Source organism: Rhinoderma darwinii, chromosome 1 (assembly GCF_050947455.1).
Source record: "Rhinoderma darwinii isolate aRhiDar2 chromosome 1, aRhiDar2.hap1, whole genome shotgun sequence".
Lineage (NCBI taxonomy): Eukaryota > Metazoa > Chordata > Amphibia > Anura > Rhinodermatidae > Rhinoderma > Rhinoderma darwinii.
Window position 1 is genome coordinate 182,602,918 of NC_134687.1, and position 18,920 is coordinate 182,621,837.

General features: G+C 44.8%; 1 protein-coding gene across 1 annotated transcript in view; it reads right to left on the bottom strand.

Moving 5' to 3' along the window:
* Positions 1-18,920, bottom strand: part of LOC142757730 (venom factor-like) — a 328,633-nt gene that overhangs the window by 243,595 nt on the left and 66,118 nt on the right. The window contains 1 exon segment of the mRNA XM_075860640.1: positions 2,463-2,533. Coding sequence (XP_075716755.1) covers positions 2,463-2,533 — 71 coding nt within the window.

The following is an 18,920-nucleotide window of genomic DNA, read 5'->3' on the forward strand; positions in this document are numbered from 1 at the left end:
CTGACAATGGCTTGTCTGTCTGCTGGGGTTTGGACAGAGAGAAGTTCTGCTGGCATGCTTTCAGTCAAACCCTATACCATCTATACCACAATAAAAGAGATTCAATTAGAATGATTTCTAGTTGTCCATAGTCCTTTCCTAATGTCTTCCGTCAATTTAAATCTCTTTCAAGGCACTTACGGTACAAGGTAATAGGTGTGAAAGAAATTAACTAATTCCTCCATTTTGTCTTCTATTCTATACCTCCATTTTAACTTCAATATAAGAGTGATATTTTGAGAGAATGTATTTCTGTTTTTGCTGTGTTAAGGAATTTAATCAGCAAGAATAAAGGCTGAGGGAAAATTGATGACTCAAGACCCCACCCTCTACGCCCTCCTTACAGAATACAGAAGATGATAAGGACTTACCATTTTCTGACTTGATAGGAAAATATTGCAATGCTAAGAAAATATTGTGAATGTAATTTGTTTTGTGCAAACTCAAGAGAAAATATTACAGCTGATGTAGTAAAAGTTCAGTCTAAAAAACTGTATATAAACCCACTCATAATGTATGTAAAATGCAGTCTGCCATCACTTGCTGAGTGACATCATTATGACACTGCTGTGAAACCTCCTCTTGAGGAAATAAATATGAATGAATCAGGAGCAACTGTTTGACTTTGAATTATCCACAACATAGGTTTTATTTTGATAAATAATTTAGTAGATAGATTATTTTTACAACATACAAATAATAGGCTGTTTTATCTCATATTTTTCATCCAAGTTTGAATTTTGCCGCATGATACTGCATTTTGTTTTAGGGGGGATTCACACGAGCGTGATTTGGCAGCGTGTAGGCCGCGTGGTTTTAGCGCGGCACGCAATGCCCTATAGAAGTCTACACTGTCCGTGTATTTTGCGCAGCGTTAGTTCGCTGCGCAAAATACGCGACAGGTTCAATAACTCTGCGTATTTCACGCATCACGCACCCATTGAAGTCAATGGGTGCGTGAAAACCAGGCAGGTCGCACGGAAGCACTTCCGTGCGAACAGACTGAAACAGCGCACGAGCTGTCAAAAGGATGAATGTAAACAGAAAAGCACCACGTGCTTTTCTGTTTCCAAGCATCCAAATGGAGTGTCTTTGCGAGGAGCGAACCCGGACAACCGAAGCTAACTTCACTCGTTTTGGCCGAACCCGGCCAAAAAATTTCCGGTCCGCGACGTCGGGAGACATTCACTGTGCATGGTGCTGAAAGAGTTAAACTGTTTCAGCACCATGGACAGTGACTTGCGATCCCAAAATACATGAACCTGTAAAAAAAAACGAAGTTCTAACTTACCGATTACTCCTGTCTCCTTCCTGCAGTCCGACCTCCCGGGATGACACTTCAGTTCAAGTGACAGCTCCAGCCAATCACAGGCCAAGCACAGGCTGCAGCCAATCACAGGCTGCAGCGGTCACTTGGACTGCCGCGTCATCCAGGGAGGTGGGGCCCGATGTCAAGAGAGGCGCGTCACCAAGGACGCGTCACCAAGGACGCGTCACCAAGGCAACGGCAGGGAAGTTCTCGGTAAGTAGGAACTTTATCTTTTTTTTTACAGGTTTTTCGCTGTTGTGTTCGGCATTCACTGTCGAGGGTGCTGAAAGATTTAGCTCTTTCAGCACCTTGGACAGTGACGGGCGTCGACAAGCCTCATCTCTATGATGCCGGCTGCGTGAAAATCACGCAGCCGCGCATCAGACACGCATGACACACGCAGCTGTCAAATGGTTTTTGCGCTCGCAAAACGCCGCGTTGTTTGCGCGCGCAAAAACGCAACGTTCGTGTGAATCTGCCCTTAGAGATATTACAAGAATTTGGTGAAAAAATCAGGTGTTTGCTTGCACCTTACGAGACGCTTTTCAAAAGTCTAAAAAAGGGGTCGGGCTTAAAAAGTGCCAACTTGCACCAAAATTTGGCGCAAATCAACTGTTGTAAGCTAATTCAACCAAGAGGTAATATAGAGAAGAGAAAATTGCATAACATATCTAGCAAGATGAGTCAAATTTATCATTTAGCGTGCCCCACTGTGATAAATTTGGTCCATCTCCTGATTGCCTGGTATAAATTTATGCTGTCGTAATCTTAAACTGGCTATACACTTTAGATAGCTGTCGGCTGAAAGCTATTCTTCCCGACTCGCCCATACACATGCACACTAAACTTGCCCATGTGTTTTCAATAGAGGGAAGGGAGAGAGCGGCAGGCAGACCCCTCTAATTTTACGACAAAAGGATTGGGCATGTTGAAATCCAGCATACCCGACCCTTCTTTCCCCCTAAATCTGCTGAAAGCCGGGACACCACAATACACATTAGATAATTGGCTAAAATCAGCAGGTTCGGCCGACATTCATCTAATGTGTTCCTTTACACAGCATTATTAAATCTGCTCCGTGGGGTAAAATCAGTTCTGTTAGAATTTCTCATACCTGAAATAACACAGTGACTTCTCGCTCTGCAGGATCCAAGCTTTGATCAGTTGAGAAAATTCTGTAGTTTACTATAATATGGAATCAAATAAAAAAGCAAGCATAATTTAGTATCTTGCCTAGGAAAGATGGCTTCTATTTAAAGTGGTTATCCTATGAATCATTTTCATACCAAATGTCCAGAATTGTTGTTAATAGTGGTTTTAAAGCAATTTGCAGTGTTTCTAAAATATAAAAAAAATATTTGGAATTAGACTGACCAGTATCTCGGATTCCTGGAAGTCCCTATAACAGCCCACCTGAGATTGCGACCTCCAGATAGGGATGGGAAAAAACACAGAGAGGTTAAAAGTCCCATACTTTCTCCCATCTTCAGTGTATAATGAAATCAAAGAGACGGATTGCAGAAAATACAAATATTTTAATTATATATGAAAATTATATTGGTGAGAATGCCCAGGTGCTGTCATGGAGACTTCCAGGAAACCAAATTCGAAATCCTCTTTTCCCGAGTAATCTCCATGACAGTACACCTGAGCACTACCAAATAAAAAATTATTTTTTTCGGAGAGGTGGGGGGGCTACAGTCACACATCAAGACTATAGCGCTTTGTGAAGGTATGAAGTATTTTCCATGCAGCCGACCTGCAAATCCACTCGATCAAAGCAGAGGTCCTTTTAGGAGACTGTAACCGCTATTGTGGAGTGGGCTTTAACTGCTGCCATGCAATTGTCTAAATAGATGAGAACGTGACAATTTTTGGTCCATTTCTCTGTATTCCAGATAGTACATAGTCCCTGTAATTTGACAACTTGCATCTGATGGATTGAGGCCACTTTTCCTTAAATGAGAGCAGGTTTGTGCTGGCTCCCCAGTCCCAAGCGCTGGTGTCTGTGGTGATGGATAGAACTTGATCTTGAGGTCACAAAAAATCTTTTTTACATTGGAGTCAGGACCAGTCTTTTTTTCTAAGGATGTTGACTTCTTGTCGAATCTGGACATTATCAATTTCTGAAAAGAACTTGAATGGAATGGAGCCCAGGCTATATGCAAGATGTCAACCGCCCCAGAATAGTTTGTTCTGATGAAGCAGGATTTCAGTTTCAGGAAACTGCATATATTTAGTTGAAGAAGACTCACTTTGGTTGTGGGAATAATCAAGCATTGCTTCTCTGAGTCCAGAAGGATACCCAGACAGATTTTTTTTTTGGTACTGGGAGTTAGATCTGATTTCTCCCAGTTGACAATCCAACCCAAGGATTCAAGAGATCGACAGTGGACTGAAGATGAGATGTCAGTTGATCTTTGGATTCGGCAACAATCAGGAATCATGTAAGGAATTACTATAATGGATCTCTCTCATAGGTATACCACTTTTGCCATTATCTTCGTGCACATGCAAGGGGCTGATGAAATCCCAAAAATAAGACAAATTAACTGAAAATGTGAAATTCCATTCTTCGTCTGGACTGCAAACTGGAGAAATTGTTGGGATGATTGGTGGATAGGTAGAAAGTGGTAATAGGCATCTTTAAGTTTCACTGTTGCCATGTCTGTTCTTTTTCTTATGAATTTTATTGCTGACTTTATTGGTTGCATTTTAAATCCTCTGTACGTCACAAATTTGTTGAGTAATTTCAGATTTATAATAGTTCTACATTTTTCATTAGTTTTTTTCAACAGAAACAACCTGATGAACAGAAGAAGGGTTTACTAAAAAAAAATCTTCAAAGGAGGGTGAGACTTGAATTTTATATGATAGCCTTCTCTTGTTTAAAATCCATTTTCTTGATGAGATTTGTTCCCATTCATCTGCAAAGACCTTGAGTCTTCCTCCTGCACACATGGAGTCATTGTCTGGAAGATGACGCATTACAGTATATTGATTGAGGTTAAAAATTATTTTTCTCCCCTTTACTCCTTCTCTGTAGCTCCACCGACTTTTGCATTTACTCCTTTTATTTTCTTGCTCAAATCTGGGGTCAAAAAATTCAGTTTCCTATTATGGGGTCTTTCCTCTGGAAATCCTTTGTTACAGTCTGAAGTATTCTCTAAAATGTTGTCTAGGTCAGAACCAAAGACAAACTGGCTATGAAATGGAAGAGAGCACAATGTATTTTTAGAGGACTTGTGCACTGACTAAGACTCTAACCACAGGACTTTCCTAGTGGAGCGGCATGCTCTTTCTTGCCACGGTACCACCTCTGACTTCCCATTGAAATCAATGGGAGGCAGAGAAAGCGTTTTTCGCTGCGTTTTCTGCCCGCGGCGCTCAATGGCAAGAATTTGCAGGCAGGTGAATGTCTGCTTCAAAATTCCTGCCTGCAAAAAATTCTGTGTGTACAGGGCCTCAGCGAGGACTGCTGTACGGGCTGAGAGCTTAACTGACTTGGCAGGGGCATCTGATGGAAGCCAGTGTCCATTTTAAGGTGGGGTATGGAATCTAGAATCTGAGCCATTGTGTTTCCTTTTTTGATAATGTAGAGCAAGTTGTTTCAGCTAAATAGGAAGAGTTCTTGCTACACGAGTAGAAAAAAAATCTAGATTTTAACAAAGTTGTTGCTGCCTGCCAGGTCTTTTTTTAACAGGCTTTCAGATTTATAATTCTTTGGATCCCTTAACTGGGTAGTATCCTCAAAGAGAAGGGAGGTTTTTTTGCTACTTAGGCAACTGGTATGTCAACATTTAGAATGGTTTCCCAGTCACAGGTATCCTCATCATCAAAGAAATAAAGTTCCTAAAACCCCGCAGTATAAAAAAAAAAAAACATCTACAACGGTATGCTAGACCCCTAAAGACGGTCCTGAATAGACTTTGGTTTTTTAATCTCTTCAATTTTTTAAAGTTACTAATGGCTTTAATAAGCTCATCAATATCCTCAGAAGCAAACTGATTATTTTTTTATTAATGCAATCATCAGAAGAGTCTTCAACATCTTCCCCTACTCTTGCTTCTGAATGGATGATGAGGAGAAGGAAGAATTTATTTTCTTTCTAATTAGGGACTTCATAACATCCAGAATATCAGGTGTTTCATCTTTAACCATTTTAGCAGTACATTTCGGGCACAAAGGTTTAACATATGCAGAAGGTAAATGTTTGGCACAAATAATTTTTGATTAAGCGGTATTGGATGGATCCTAGTCTCCCTGAGGGCTAAAAGTATCAGAATAGTCCCAGAAAGGGACACATAATAACCCATTAAACTAAGTTACCTGCAGAGCTCATGTTTGAAAGACGAGGATTTCAGCACAGAAGCACCACAGACCTCAGATCAGCGTGGTCTTTTTAAACTGTGCCCCAGTATATCCTCTGCAGCATTCTGGCGCCGAAAATGTTTTCAGGACATGATGTCCAATGTCCCCAAATAGCATCACTATGGCTCCTGGCATCTGAAGTCGCAGCTGCAGGACCAGAAGGAGCACGTCATAGAATCGATCCAATCCTAATATGCCTCCCCGCATTGTGCCTTCCTCGAGCCACATCTGATGGGGATCAGGGCCTTCACTGTGGAGAGATGTCCTGCACTTCCCCAGTCGCAGCCTAAAACAGAAGTGAGAACAGCACCGCAGACTCGACCATAGCCGCAACAGGATCATACTGAAACTGAAAATGGGAGAAAGAATGGGCCTTTCAACCTCTTTCTGGTTTTTCCTGTTGGTTATAAGACAAGGCAATCTCAGGTGTACTGTCATAGAGACAACTTGGGGGAAAAAAAATATTTTTTCGCTTTCCTGTGTCCTTCATGGTGAAAATTTATACTGTGTGACATCCACAGTAAAGTATGAACTCCCTTAGAAGCCAATAAAATTATAATTAAATAAAACAAAAAAAAGACTGAGTGGGCATGTGCAGGGTTCATATCCTCTGTCAGGCTCCAGAGCTTTACAATCCTAACATGCTGAGATGTGTCTCTATAGTAGCATGGCAGTATAGCTGAGGAGCCTCTGATACTTCCCTGACAAGCAGGGCAGATAGCTATTTCTATTGGCTGCTGTGCAAGGAACAAAGGATCACTATGCAGAGACCTATCTGTGGGGAGTGTGACTGAGCATGCGTGACTACCTGCACGGTCATTAGGTGGACGTTCACATTGCTATGTACTGGATATGGTGGCGGCATACTATGTAAGAAGATGTTCTAACTCTTCACTTGATGAACTTTATTTAACAGCAGATGGCAGATGATATTTAGGGTATGTTCACACGCAGTGTTTTCAGGCGTATTTCGGGGCGTCTACGCCTCGAAAAATACCTGAATAAACGGAAGCTGAACGCCTACAAACATCTGCCCATTGAAATCAATGGGAAAAACAGCATTTAGTTCATACGGGCGTCTTTTTACGCCTCTGTTTTAAAAAACGGAGCGTAAAAAAACGCTCCGTAAGAAGAAGTAGCATGTCACTTCTTGAGGCGTTTTTTGGAGCTGATTTTCCATTGAACACTATGAAAAACGCCTCAAAAAAACGCCTCAAAAGAAGCCTGAGGCTGGGTTCACACTACCTATTTTCAGGCGTAAACGAGGCATATTATGCCTCGATTTACGCCTAAAAATAGGGCTACAATACGTTGGCAAACATCTGCCCATTCATTTGAATGGGTTTGCCGACGTACTGTGCCAACGACCAGTAATTTACGCGTCGTCGTTTGACAGCTGTCAAACGACGACGCGTAAATTGACTGCCTCGGCAAAGAAGTGCAGGACACTTCTTTGCAACGTAATTTGAGCCGTTCTTCATTGAAGTCAATGAAGAGCAGCTCAAGATTACGGGCCTCAAAGACGCCTCGCATAATGCGAGGAGGAGCTTTTACGTCTGAAACGACGCAGCTGTTTTCTCCTGTCTTTTCAGACGTAAAAGGAAGCTAGAGTGTGCACATACCCTGAAAAGAAGCCTCAAAAGAAGCTCCAAATAAAAGAAGCTTCGTATTCAGATTCAAAAACGCCTGAAAATCAGAGGCTGTTTTCTCTGAAAACAGCTCCGTATTTTCAGACGTTTTTTGTTAAGTGTGTGAACATACCCTAAGGGTATATAACCGAAAAGCACAGCATGGATCTGATCAGCCTGTAATGATAGGGGTAGGGAAACGGACAAGTGAGCCCTAATCTACCCGCCACTCTGTCCCTGCCTACTTGCAACGACCCGCCCTAGGCGACGGGGTACAACTGGGCGGCGGTCCCTACGCTCAGTAAGTGCACAAGACAAACATACAAGGGAATATAAAGCAAAGGGAAAGGGGCAGTTTCCCACGGCAACACCGTGAGCAACAGAGTGGTGAACGAGCCAAGTCAAACCAGGAGAGCACGAGGTACAAAACGCAGAGCAGAAGAGTCGTCAGAAAGCCAGGGTCAGAATGGAGCAGGATCAAATTGTTAGGAGCTGTAGCTGGGCCAGGAAACCACACGGAAAGAATCACAAGCAAGGAGGAACAGGAAAGGCAGGTAAAAATAGACAGAGGGCGGGAGCTAGCTGAGTCTGGCCAGGCTGCGATAGGCTCTCCCACTCCTAAGCCTGCCAGCCTGAGTGGTGGAAGCTGGAGTCAGTCTCAGAGAGATAGACTCAGGTGAATACTGATTACCTCTGGAAGTTAACCACGAAGCTGTGCCTGGCAGATCCTTTACAGTACCCCCCTTTTATGAGGGGCCACCGGACCCTTTCTAAGTGGACCTGGTTTACTGGGGAAACGAAGGTGGAACTTCCTGACCAATACCCCAGCGTGAACATCCCGGGCGGGTACCCAAGTCCTCTCCTCAGGCCCGTATCCTCTCCAATGGACCAGGTACTAGAGGGAGCCTTGGACCATCTTGCTGTCCACAATCTTGGCCACCTCGAATTCCACCCCCTCAGGGGTGAGAACGGGAACAGGAGGTTTCCTCGAGGGAGCCAAGGACGGGGAGCAGCGTTTAAGGAGGGAGGCATGAAACACGTCGTGTATACGAAAAGATGTGGGTAACTCCAGCCGGAAGGAGACAGGATTGAGGACTTCAATGACCTTATATGGCCCAATAAACCGGGGAGCAAACTTCTTGGACGGGACCTTAAGACGCAAGTTCCTAGATGATAACCACACCAGATCCCCGACCATAAACAAGGGGTTAGCAGAATGTTTTCTATCAGCCTGAGTTTTTTGTACGCTCTGGGATGCCTCTAGGTTCTTCTGAACCTGGGCCCAGACTGTGCACAGTTCCCGATGAACGACCTCTACCTCGGGATTGTTGGAACTACCAGGTGAAACTGAGGAGAAACGTGGATTAAACCCAAAATTACAGAAAAAGGGGGAGACCCCTGACGAGTTACTGACCTGGTTATTAAGGGAAAATTCAGCGAGGGGAATGAATGAGACCCAATCATATTGACAGTCAGAGATAAAACATCTTAAATATTTTTCTAGAGATTGATTAGTCCTCTCAGTTTGGCCATTGGTTTCAGGATGGAAAGCAGAGGAGAAGGACAGATCAATCTCCAACTTCTTACAGAAGGCTCTCCAAAACAAAGAAACAAATTGTACCCCTCTGTCCGAAACAATATTGACAGGGACCCCATGGAGACGCAGGATGTGTTTGACAAACAAGGTAGCTAACGTCTTGGCGTTGGGTAGTTTCTTGAGGGGCACAAAGTGGCACATCTTACTGAAGCGGTCTACTACCACCCACACCACCGACTTGCCTTGGGATGGAGGCAAATCGGTGATAAAATCCATGGAGATATTTGTCCAAGGTCTCTGGGGAATGGGCAACGAACGTAGTAAGCCCGCTGGTCGGGACCTGGGAGTCTTGGACCTAGAACAAACCTCACAAGCGGCGACGTAGGCCTTAACGTCTTTAGGCAACCCAGGCCACCAATAGTTTCTGGCAATGAGGTGTTTGGTACCCAGGATGCCGGGATGACCAGATAGTGCGGAGTCATGATTTTCCCTAAGTACCCTTAGCCGGTATTGCAGGGAACAAACAGCTTGTCCTCAGGAAGGTTCCCGGGAGCTGAACCTTGATCAGCTGCAATTTCAGAGACTAAATCAGAATCAATAGAAGAAATGATTATACCGGGAGGCAAAATACAAGCAGGATCTTCCTCCGAAGGAGGGCTGGCCATGAAGCTATGCGACAGTGCATCGGCCTTAATATTTTTAGACCCAGCCCTATAGGTAACCAAAAAGCTGAATCTGGTAAAATATAGCGCCCAACGAGCTTGTCTCGGGTTTAGCCTCCGGGCAGATTCTAGGAAAACCAGATTCTTGTGGTCGGTAAGGACCGTTACCTGGTGCCTAGCCCCCTCCAGGAAGTGGCGCCACTCTTCAAATGCCCATTTAATGGCTAAGAGTTCGCGGTTGCCAATATCATAGTTACTCTCAGTGGGCGAAAACTTCCTGGAGAAGTAGGCACAGGGGCGGAGATGGGTGAGGGACCTGGTACCCTGGGACAAGACAGCCCCCACTCCCACCTCGGATGCGTCAACTTCCACGATAAATGGCTCCATTTGGTTGGGCTGAACCAGCACCGGGGCCAAGATAAAGCACTTCTTAAGGACCTCAAAAGCCTGGACAGCCTCTGGAGACCAGTGGAGGAAATCAGCACCTTTGCGAGTGAGGTCCGTAAGAGGCTTAGCGATGACCGAGAAGTTAGCAATGAATCGCCTGTAATAATTAGCGAACCCCAAAAAACACTGTAACGCCTTCAGGGTGGCAGGTTGGACCCATTCCGCCACAGCCTGAACCTTGGCGGGGTCCATGCGGAATTCATGAGGAGTGAGGATTTGACCCAAAAATGGTATCTCCTGTACCCCAAACACACATTTTTCGGTTTTTGCAAACAGTTTGTTTTACCGAAGGACCTGGAACACCTTCCTGACATGCTCAATGTGGGAGGGCCAGTCCTTGGAAAACACCAGTATGTCATCAAGGTGCACTACAAGAAATATCCCCAGGTAATCTCTCAAAATCTCATTTATGAAATTCTGGAAGACCGCCGACGCATTACACAACCCAAAGGGCATGACGAGGTATTCGAAATGACCTTCGGGCGTGTTAAACGCAGTCTTCCACTCATCCCCCTCTTTGATGCGGATAAGGTTATACTCCCCCCGTAGATCAAACTTAGAGAACCATTGGGCCCCCTGAACCTGATTAAAGAGATCAGGAATCAAAGGAAGGGGATACTGGTTCCTTACAGTGACCTTATTCAGGTTACGGTAGTCAATGCATGGCCTAAGACCACCATCCTTCTTCCCTACGAAGAAGAAGCCAGCACCTACCGGAGAAGTAGAGGGGCGAATGTAACCCTTGGCCAGGCATTCCTGGATATACTCTCTCATGGCTTCACGTTCGGGAAAAGAAAGATTAAATATCATACCCTTAGGAAGCTTAGCTCCTGGTACCAATTCGATAGCGCAATCGTATTCTCTATCAGGAGGTAACACTTCGGAGGCCTCCTTAGAGAAAACATCAGCGAAATCCCGAACAAACTCAGGTAGCGTGTTCACCTCCTCAGGGGGAGAAATAGAATTAACAGAAAAACATGACGTCAAACATTCATTACCCCATTTGGTAAGCTCCCCAGTATTCCAGTCAAACGTGGGATTATGCAACTGCAACCAGGGAAGGCCTAAAACCAAATCGGACGATAATTCCTGCATCAACATTACAGAGCACTGCTCCAAATGCATGGAGCCAACAAGGAGTTCAAAAACAGGGGTATGCTGTGTAAAATAACCATTAGCAAGAGGAGTGGAGTCAATACCCACTACCGGGACAGGTTTAGGCAAATCAATCAAAGGCATAGCAAGAGACATAGCAAATTCCACAGACATGATATTAGCAGAGGACCCTGAATCCACGAAGGCGCTGCCGGTAGCAGACCTACCACCAAAAGAGACCTGAAAGGGAAGTAAGATCTTATTACGTTTCATATTTACGGGAAATACCTGTGCGCCCAAGTGACCTCCCCGATGATCACTTAGGCGCGGAAGTTCTCCGGCTGCATTCTTACGCTTAGGACAGTTGTTCACTTGATGCTTGTCATGCCCACAGTAGAAGCAGAGACCATTCTTCCTGCGGAAATCTCTACGTTGTTGGGGGGACACGAAGGCCCCGAGTTGCATAGGTACCTCTGAGTCTTCCGGGGAAGAACGAAGCGACGGAACCTCGGGAGGCATCATGGGGGAGTCGGAGGAGAAAACACATAAACGTTTGCGTTGTCGTTCCCTGAGACGTCGGTCAAGTCGTACCGCTAAAGCCATAACCTGGTCTAGGGAGTCAGAAGAGGGATAGCTAACTAGCAGGTCTTTCAGGGCATTCGACAGACCCAATCTAAACTGGCACCTTAAGGCAGGGTCATTCCACCGAGAAGCTACGCACCACTTCCTAAAGTCAGAACAATACTCCTCAACAGGTCTCTTACCCTGACGTAAGGTCACCAGCTGACTCTCGGCAAAGGCAGTCTTGTCAGTCTCGTCATAAATGAGTCCGAGAGCAGAAAAGAAAAGATCAACGGAGGAAAGTTCAGGGGTGTCAGGAGCCAAGGAGAAGGACCATTCTTGGGGCCCGTCCTGGAGCCGGGACATAATTATACCCACTCGCTGGCTCTCAGAACCTGAGGAGTGGGGCTTTAAGCGAAAGTAAAGCCTGCAACTCTCCCGAAAGGAGAGAAAAGCCCTCCGGTCCCCTGAGAACCGGTCGGGCAACTTGAGGTGGGGTTCAGGAGTTGAGGTGAGGGGAACTACCAAGGTAGCATCAGGCTGGTTGACCTTCTGAGTCAGGGCCTGGACCTGTAGGGAGAGACGCTGCATTTGCTGAGCCAGGGTCTCAAGGGGGTCCATAGTAGTGTCAGGGACCAGGGTAGACTAGGTATATGGCTTGTGATTATGTAATGATAGGGGTAGGGAAACGGACAAGTGAGCCCTAATCTACCCGCCACTCTGTCCCTGCCTACTTGCAACGACCCGCCCTAGGCGACGGGGTACAACTGGGCGGCGGTCCCTACGCTCAGTAAGTGCACAAGACAAACATACAAGGGAATATAAAGCAAAGGGAAAGGGGCAGTTGCCCACGGCAACACCGTGAGCAACAGAGTGGTGAACGAGCCAAGTCAAACCAGGAGAGCACGAGGTACAAAACGCAGAGCAGAAGAGTCGTCAGAAAGCCAGGGTCAGAATGGAGCAGGATCAAATTGTTAGGAGCTGTAGCTGGGCCAGGAAACCACACGGAAAGAATCACAAGCAAGGAGGAACAGGCAAGGCAGGTATAAATAGACAGAGGGCGGGAGCTAGCTGAGTCTGGCCAGGCTGCGATAGGCTCTCCCACTCCTAAGCCTGCCAGCCTGAGTGGTGGAAGCTGGAGTCAGTCTCAGAGAGATAGACTCAGGTGAAGACTGATTACCTCTGGAAGTTAACCCCGAAGCTGTGCCTGGCAGATCCTTTACACAGCCCAAGAGAAGTACAATGCAGCTGTCAGCAAACAAGTAATCAGGTGTGAGCTAGATCCTGGGGCGTGTACCCACAAAAGCATCCAAAGCATAAATATATAACCTAAAAAAGAATATGCCAGTAGACTAGAAGTATAAGAAAATGAAGAAGGGGATTCCCATAGGGCAATACCTCCGAGCCAAAAGGAACTGCTCCGATGAGCGGTCCTTTCAATTGGAGTGTGATGGACTGTTCTCTAAATTCCGTGCACGAGGATACCCCAAGAAATGGCTACATAAAGCATATGCTAGGGCAAGGGCCACAGACAGAAAGGAACTCTTGTGCGAACGGAAACCCCTAGGTACCCAGCAATTTCAAACTACCATCAAATCTGCTGGATCAACTAATATTAGATGTATTGGCACCTTTGACACAGGCTCTCGACAGGTCCGTGAGATCCTGCAGCGACACTGGCCAATTCTTTTGGCCACCCTGATCTTCAGGATGTAGTCCCCCTTACTCCCAGCATTACTTATCGCAGAGGTAAGAACCTGCGCGACTATTTGGTACATAGTCATCACTCTAGACCTACTTTGGCATCTAAATGCTGGCTTAAATCGTCAGTCGTAGGCTCCCATCCCTGTGGCCGTTGTTCTTTTTGTCCCCTTATGCCGACTGTCAGGGTATGTTCACACGGCCAAATTTCAGACGTATACGAGGCGTATTATGCCTCGTTTTACGTCTGAAAATACGGCTACAATACGTCGGCAAACATCTGCCCATTCATTTGAATGGGTTTGCCGACGTACTGTGCAGACGACCTGTTATTTACGCGTCGTCGTTTGACAGCTGTCAAACGACGACGCGTAAAAATACAGCCTCGTCAAAAGAAGTGCAGGACACTTCTTTGGACGTTTTTGGAGCTGTTTTCTCATAGACTCCAATGAAAACAGCTCCAAAAACGGACGTAAAAAACGCCGCGAAAACGGCGCGAAAACGCCGCGAAAAATGCGAGTTGGTAAAAAAACGTCTGAAAAGCAGGGTCTGTTTTCCCTTGAAAACAGCTCTGGATTTTCAGACGTTTTTGTTGACTACGTGTGAACATACCCTCAAGCAATTTACTAACCCACTTGATGGTAGATCTTATCAAATTAGACAATTCATCAACTGCCCCAAGCTGTATGTGGCTGTATGTGGGAAAAACTGTTCAGGAACTGAGGAGAAGAATTTCTAAACATTTGAGTACCATAAATCAGAAATATGACACACCACTGTCTAGACACATTCGATTCACACATGGTGGTGATATTCACTCTTTACAATTTTGGGGTATCACTCTGATTAAACTAGGCCCTAGAGCTGGCAATCTAAATCGTAGATTGCTACAGGAGGAAGCACGCTGGATTCACCGTTTTGGGCACCCTTAGTCCGGGTGGTCTCAATGAGGGGTTCACCTTTGCGGCGTTTCTTTGACCTTTTGGACATTCAGTTATTTTTACCCAGTATTTTTCCTATTTTTGTACTGCTATGAACATAGCAATGGCAAGGCCTGATCACCATTAAGGTGGCCAGCTATGGTAAGTGTGTTCTCCATTGCTCTGGACATTGCTGTCTCTATGGAGGATTATATCTATCCTCTCAGCAACTAGTTAAGTCCGTTCGGCTCTCCCTGGCACATATATGCCGGGTTTTCGTGCATGAGCATCAGTAGGATTCCCCTCTTCACCGTGATACTATCTTTTCCCCTGAGTGGGTCACTGCGCATGCGTCACTATACCACATCTTATTTGTCGCTTAAGGCTGAACTTGCCATTTTCCTGATCATCTGTCCATCACAGAGGTGGAGGCTCGGCCCTCTACTCTGACTCTTATTGGCCACGGCCCTAATGAAGTGACATCTGTAGTGAATCTGCCTTGTATTTAGTAATGAGAAATCCGCGGCGCGCCGTCATTAGCCCCGATACCCCTGAAGACGCTACATCCGTAGCGAAACATGTCGGGGGGCTCTTTTGAAATTTTAACACATGCTTTACTGCTGACCTTGGACATTGTACCTTTGGTTGGAGTTCGGCGTTCTGCAGCCGCTGACACTCTGGACCTCTCACACAGTGCCGTTACACATTGCACTATGCTGATCGGTGTCACCAGTGGACATGAATCTTTTAATTTCTGTGTAGTTTGTCTTTTGCTATAATAGCACAATAAAACTGTAAAGGATCTGCCAGGCACAGCTTCTGTGTCAACGCCCATAGGTAATCAGTCTGCACCTTCTTCTATGTCTGTGAGACTGACTCCATCTTCCACCACTCAGGATGGCAGGCTTAGGAGTGGGAGAGCCTATCACAGCCTGGCCAGACGGAGCTAGCTCCCGCCCTCTGTCTATTTATACCTGCCTTTCCTGTTCCTCCTGGCTTGTGATTCTTCTCGTTTGGTTTCCTGGCCCTGCTGCAGCTACTGAACTATTTGACCCTGCTTCATATTGACCCTGGCTTACTGACTACTCTCCTGCTCTGCGTTTGGTACCTCGTACACTCCTGGTTTGACTCGGATTGTTCACTACTCTCCTGCTCTGCTTTTGGTACCTCGTACACTCCTGGTTTGACTCGGCTCGTTCACCACTCTTGTTGCTCACTGTGTTGCCGTGGGCAACTGCCCCATTTCCCTTAGCTTCTGTGTACCCTTGTCTGTTGCGTTTTTTGCGTGCACAAAACGCACACGCTCGTGTGAATCCGGCCTTATGCAGTGATAATTTCCCCTTTCCTATATCGCTGCATATTGAGCAGACTTTCCTTTCAGGAGCTTTGTAAAGCTGGGAAACAACCAATATAGAGATATGCTGAAAACCAAACATGTTATGTATTTTAAAATTCACTGTTGTCCTGACACTCCTTGTATGTATTTATACTAAATAGTGTATCCAAATAGGTATCGTGTGTATCAGGTTAAGTCGAGACGTGCTAACTCGGGGGAGGGGGGGAGCATGGGGTTAGTGTGGGTTCCATCTAGATCTGTCAGGGATCATTACCATGTATATTGTTTGAAAAATATTATCCTCACACATATGTATATACATTTCAGTTCTTTGTGTAATATACTGATATATAACAAGTTCTTTGTTCATGTCTGACACGCCTATGGAAGACACCGCCCCCTGGAATGCAAGAGGAGTGTACAGAAGAACTTGCAGCTAAGAAGCCGGTGGGGGCACTCCCACATCTCTAGGGAGGGGGCATGTGTCTTTTTCAGTGTTTCATTGTTCTGAATAAAGTTCAGTTTGACTTCCTGTCCTATCTGAGGAAAGCTGTGTACCAACATCTCTGGCTGGTTTACTTCTTTCCATGCATGCATTCAGGTTTCAATTTACAGAGGTGTTTATTCGGTGTGGAATAACAGGGAGAAGGAAGCTACCCTGAAATACGGACCTGACATTTTTGGCACCCGAACAGGGACCTCACTCGAGGAAATATCGGAATCCGGACAACCGACAATCACAGGGTGAAACAGAGGACCCAAGATTGCCCACTGATAAGAATCTGATCATCTCCATACTAAGCATGGTAAGTCAGTTGATTTTATAAATCTTCGACTTATCTGTGTTAGTGGACAGTCTTGTGGCGATCTGTAGAACCCTTTTGTTGATTTCCTGGATTATCTCAGGCGACAGAGGTGATATTTTCCACGGTGAGGTCGAAAACCTGTGAGACCTTAGTCGCGCCCGATTAACCATCCTCTGGGTAATTAGGGACTAGATAGAAAATATAACAGACCGGAGAGCTGTAGACTGCGAAATTTTAATATTTCCAGCGAGGCCGGAGAGTCTAGAAAATATAACAGACCGGAGAGCTGTAGACTGCGAAATTTTAATATTTCCAACAAGGCCGGAGAGTCTAGATAAAGATTGTTATATTCCAGCGAAATGTACAGGGATACATGTACAGCTGTAGACTGAGAAATTTTAATATTTCCGGCGAGGCCTGGGAGTCGTTGACCGAAAATTGTTATATAAATTACGTGTATAAACCAAATCAGTATGAAATAATCGCCTTGTTAATTTTGTTATTGGTAACACATGCTGCAGTGTTTTTTTCTATTTTAGATTCCATTCTAGTGTGCAGGACGCTGTGCACTGATGAAACAACATGTTATTATAATATAGAGATGGTGGCCGACAGATTGGACTGTTACAGATTATGTGTTTGATGTTTTGAACGTAGATAATTCCTATACAATGGTGTGATGAATGATTGCAGATACGTATGTTGTTTTGCCGGCATTGAAAGTGTTAAGATTGTGAGAATAGAAGCTGTGAGAAATGAGTGTGTGACCCCCTCCTGTAGAATTTGAAGAGGAGGGGGCTGTGGGCTGTGTGCTGTGCTATACAGGGCGTGAACTGCTTTTGGATCTATATTCTATGCTCTTATTGTTAACAGAAGTAATGTCTAAAAACAAAAATTCTTAGTGTTTTGTGTATGGGGTTTAAATCAGTTCCACTTTTTAATGGAATGTTTCTTATCTTTGCGCAAGCGCTGTCGTCTGTAACTACACCAAGTGAGAAAAATATTACAGACCGCTGGATTTGTTTGTAAAAAGATAACAGTTACGATGCATATTTATGTGTTATGATGTGATAAGATTTAATGTTGGAATGTTTTGATGTTAATTCAGATGTGTTGCACTATAGGTACTGTGAGACACGGGGGTTCGAAAATGTATGTGCCCCCCCACCGTTCCTTATTTTTATATACAGTTTGTTGGTTTGCAGTAATTAATGTTATCAGATATAATATTTTCTGTTTTATTGAATAACTAACTACAATTGTTTTGTTTTTTATTTCACACATGAGTTATGTCATTGTAAAGATCAAATGTATTTTCATCAGGGAAAAGTCATTTTTGTTTCAGGCTGTTGTACATTACAGGGGGTTAAACGAGTGCCCCCCCCCCTCACAGAGTGCCCAACCTTATGTTGATATGTAGTTTTGAGTCCACAAAGGGGGGGGGGAGGGACTGATCAGGTACAATTTTGGTTTGTTTTGAATTAAAGAATTTGGTTTCAGGAGATCTACAAAATGTGTATGGGACCCCAATGAGTAATCCAGATTAAGGCTATGTTCACACGGGGCATTTTGCCGAGTTTTTTGACGCGGAAACCGCGTCGCAAAACTCGGCAAAAACGGCCCGAGAACGCCTCCCATTGATTTCAATGGGAGGCGTCGGCGTCTTTTTCCCGCAAGCAGTAAAACTGCCTCGCGGGAAAAAGAAGCGACATGCCCTATCTTCGGGCGCTTCCGCCTCTGACCTCCCATTGACTTCAATGGGAGGCAGAGAAAGCGTATTTCGCGCTGTTTTATGCCCGCGGCGCTCAATGGCCGCACGCGAAAAATGTCGCGAAAATCGCCGCGAAAATCGGCGTGCAGGGAGAGGAAAATCTGCCTCAAAGTTCCAAACGGAATTTTGAGGCAGATATTCCTCCCCCAAAATACTCCGTGTGAACATAGCCTAAATGTGTATGAGAGTAACTTAAATGTTGAGGTTTTTCTGTGTAGATGGTTCCAGATCTTTCCAGAATGGTGAATATGGCACAGGGTAAGCTGTGCTGTAGGCTCCACCCAATATGAGGTAGTGTGTAAAAGACCATCACCCTCCAGCAAATTTACACAGGAGGCGAGGTGACGTCACTCACAGATGAGTCTTTATAGATTTAGGTGGGGGAGAAGGCAAAACAAAAAAAATTGTCTGAACATTGTTTATTTTATGCCAGATTTCAGTAATATATTTTTATTTGTTTTTGTATTAATCAAGTATTTACAGAACCTGATAAAAGTGAAGTTCTCAAAGTGTTCTGGATTATCAGATGAGTGTGGAGAAGTATATAACATTTGGTTTTATTTTAGAGAATGAAGACGCCACCCCTTTGAGATGTTCTATCTATATGTGACATGGGTTTTTAATGTCAATTTGTAATGTAGAATTACTTGATCATATACAGTATGTACAAGACAGGATACGAGGCACCAGGTAAATTACCCAGAAACCACTCTCACCTTCTTGTTCATCTCAAGGAG